The sequence below is a fragment of the Odontesthes bonariensis genome, chromosome 22 (genome assembly GCF_027942865.1).
Source record: "Odontesthes bonariensis isolate fOdoBon6 chromosome 22, fOdoBon6.hap1, whole genome shotgun sequence".
Taxonomy (NCBI): domain Eukaryota; kingdom Metazoa; phylum Chordata; class Actinopteri; order Atheriniformes; family Atherinopsidae; genus Odontesthes; species Odontesthes bonariensis.
The window spans coordinates 5,318,421-5,322,126 of NC_134527.1; the positions used below are offsets into that span (position 1 = coordinate 5,318,421).

Here is a 3,706-nt window from a genome sequence, read left to right on the forward strand (position 1 = left end):
AAAGTAGATATTGTCATTATAGATGTGTAACAGAAACCGTACTCTATTTTGTTACAATTATTAAACCGAGAGAAATAACGATAAAAAGAAAAAACTAATGAAAAATGTCAACAATTGTCAGATATGTAAATTGGCAGCGACGACACAAAAACTGGGCTTTCCGGCCACCGTACAATCCTCTTTTTGTGTTCTCGCGATATTCTTTAACTGCGAGAACTCAAGCAGGAGCTACGATGCTATCAGCCTCGTAACATCATTTTGTTCCTACAGTTTCACAATTAACTACGTGGAGAAGGAGAACACCCAACTGTCTTTAAGGTAATTTAACATATTATTACAGTGACCCACATTCTGAATATGTATGTACATGTTTCGTGTTCGAAACTATCTTTTCTGTGATTAGCATACAGTAGCATTGCAGTACAACGACTGGTTATTTTCTGTATCTTCGACGTAATAGAAGCTTGATTTGACATTTTGTCCTGTATTAATTGGAACCTAACAACATCCCCCGGGATATATTTTAAGACAAATCAGCCCAGATGAGCATCTGACAGCCGGCGAAGTGAGATAAATGGCTCAGATCAAGTCTCTATTTTAAAAACATAGACGGATTATGCCTGTCTATTGTTAGTTTTCGTAGTGTCTTCTCTTCTAATACTGTGGTTTTCTCAGTGTTTCCATGACCACCTTCTCGTTCACCCCATTCATTTATCATCCTCAGGTTGGATGTGAAGATGTAGCCAACAGTGGGTCATCTGTGTGGTATCAAAAAGCTCCTGAACCTGCTGCCTCTAACCCTGGAGCACTTCCATCCCTAACCAGGCTGTCCTCAGTCAGTCCGTCCCCGGTTGAAGACCCCGCTGTTCTCAACCATGCTCTTCTCCTTGAGGGAACTGGTCCAATGGCTGGGCTTTGCAACCTTCGAACTCTTCCTCCACCTACTAGCTTTACTGGTCTTCAGCATGCTGGTGGCTCTGAGAGCCGACATGTTTACTCCCAAGCTGAGCTGGTGGCTGGTGTTCGTTCCGCTGTTCGCCGCGGACGGCCTCAGCACCTACTTCACGGCCATCGTGTCCATCCGACTTTACCAAGAGAACGAGAAGCGCCTCGCAGTGCTGCGGCTCCTCTGGGTGCTGACGGTGCTCAGCCTGAAGCTGGTGTGCGAGGTGCTGCTGTGCCAGAAGCTGGCCGAGCAGGAGCAAGCCAGAGACCTCTGGTTCGGCCTGATCGTTTCGCCCCTCTTCATCCTGCTGCAGCTTCTCATGATACGAGCATGTCGGGTCAACTGAGGAGAAGCGTTTTTTTTTTTGTCAAAGTGCGTTGACAACACAGGAGCAGAGAGCAGTCTCTGTCTGCCGTTAGAGATTTTAAGCAGAAAATTGGTGTAATTTTTGTTGTGGCTCATTGCCACCCTTTTTTTTCTTTTTATATATATATATATATATATATATATTAAAAAAAAAAGTTGTTCTTATTCCAGCCTGCACCACAGTCTAGTTTTCCAACATCTGAGTTTCGCATAACTTCAAGATCAACAGAAAATACTCTTGCATGTTTAAGTTATGCAGTATTTCTATTTGTGTTTTCAATAATAATGAATGAATTGTTGCCATTTCTTTCTCTTTTCTTTTTTTTTCCAAGGCAGTTTTATCAGGATAGATTACCGCTGTAAGTTGTTGTGGCATCTTAACAAGGACAAATCGTCACAGAACTCATAATATAAAGTCCGGATTTGGAACTTAGTAGTGCCTCTACGTTGTGCAATCAATGGTGAACAATGAGCCATAAGTTTAAAAAAAGAAAAAGACCAGAGTTATGTTTTAATACACCTGTGCACAGAACATTTCAAATGAATAAACTGGTGAAACCTTAAGGCAGAGACGACCTGAGTAACATTTTGGGCAAAATCTCATGGATTAAAGACCCCAAGGAGCTGCTGGAGCTTTATTGCTTTGATTTTTATTTTTATTTTTTTTTTTGCCCAGAAGAAGATGCCATTTACCAGCAAAGACTTCCTTATTTTGTGTCACTGTGTTGCCAGTTGCTGGGAGTGCTGCTCATTTAAAAAAATAAAAATAAAAATCACTCCCCTCAAATCCCCAAAGCTTGTTGGCTCTGCGCAGAAAGAAGCTGGAGCTGAAACCCGCCAGTCTTGCCTCTGCACTGAAGAACTGAAAGCGAAAGATTGTGTGCACACATCCTCCCTAAAAGTTGCTGTAATGTCTTTTTATTTTTTGTATATGTACGGCGTGTATTTATGGTCTCGTTTTAATTTAATTCCTGATGTGACATTCTGTGTGACTATGTACATGTTGGATTTTTGTTAAGAAATTCAAAAAACCCTTATTTATGTTCATATGTTTTTTCTATGGCACATTTGTGGTCATCTGTGTATACGTGTAAATAAAACACACATTTAACCAACGTTGCCTTTTATTGTTTGCTGAGGGTTTTAATGGGTAGAAGCGCTCCGTAGCCACCAGGTGGCGCTTCTAACCTTATTTATGGGCGTGGTGTGAGCCAAGATGAAGACCATGTTTCACTCATCAGTTTTAAAACCATATTTCGTATAATTTCCAATGATAAATGATTGGTAATGGTAAAAATAGTCACTTTGTGTTTAAAAACAGTTTGGAAACTAAGGGGTTACGTCATGTATTCTGTAACTTTATTTGGTTTCACCTAAAACTCGTTCACTAATCAAGGTTTTAAAGTCTAACTCCAAATCATATTAGGAAAATATCTTGTTAATATGTCATGTCATGATCTAAATTCCGTAATAAAAATATTACGCAGGGCGTTAACTATCGTGTTCTTTTTTTTTTGGCAGGTACGTCAGATTTCCCATCTACTATAACCTGCTTCGGTAAGGAATTAATGCTCAGTTGACCTACTTCCTTATGAATTATCATTATTTTATTCCCCCGCGCTCTTTAGTCAAGCTGTGCTTCATTACAGCTCGTGAATAAATATTTAATTGGCTACAGTAATCACTTGTAGTACCCACGAATAGCCTACTTAGTGCTGATTCATGTGCACCGAGCTGCTGCCGCACCCGGATTATCGACAGGTGGAATCACCGGCAAGTGTTCAACGAATGAACCAGCGTCGGCTCGGTTTTAACACAAAAAAAATCGTAGTAATACTAAATTCTGACCGAAATATACAAATATATTCCTCTGCTATGTGTGAATTAACAATCCGGACAATGTTGAGAGGAAATCTATGCAAACAGAAGGATTTCAGCAAAGAAAATCACTTGTAACGTGGCTGAAAACCTCGGTCTTTGCAAGCCTCACAACATCGTTGCCCTGATACATTTATTTATATTTATTTTATTTTATTCTTATTGTTATTTTTATTCTTATTTTATTTTTTTATATTCTTATTTTATTTTTATTTTATTCTTATTTTTATTTTTATTTTTACTGTCTGTACACTGCAACTGCAAAGCAATTTCCCAGCTGGGATGAATAAAGTAGTTCTATTCTATTCTATTAGATAATTAGTATTTGTTTGTACATCTAAATTTGATTACAGAACATAAGATTTATTTGGGAAGTGTTAATTCGGATAAACATGAACGCAACTCTTTTGATTGACAGGCTCTCCTGGCCCGGTTAACAATGGAAAAGGGCGTGGTTTGCGTCAACAGTGGGCGCGTCTGTAAACCCTGCGAGCCAATCAGGAACCGCGTGGGACT

The 3,706-nt window shown here is 39.4% G+C and overlaps 1 protein-coding gene across 1 annotated transcript; it reads left to right on the forward strand.

Annotated features, from left to right (window-relative positions):
* The first annotated feature begins 189 nt into the window (after positions 1–189).
* On the forward strand, positions 190–1,441 carry tmem203 (transmembrane protein 203). The gene is made up of 2 exons (XM_075455525.1): positions 190–318; positions 725–1,441. The coding sequence occupies exon 2, from the start codon at positions 876–878 to the stop codon at positions 1,290–1,292; it is 417 nt and encodes a 138-aa protein (XP_075311640.1). The 5' UTR covers positions 190–318; positions 725–875; the 3' UTR covers positions 1,293–1,441.
* Positions 1,442–3,706: the final 2,265 nt, after the last annotated feature.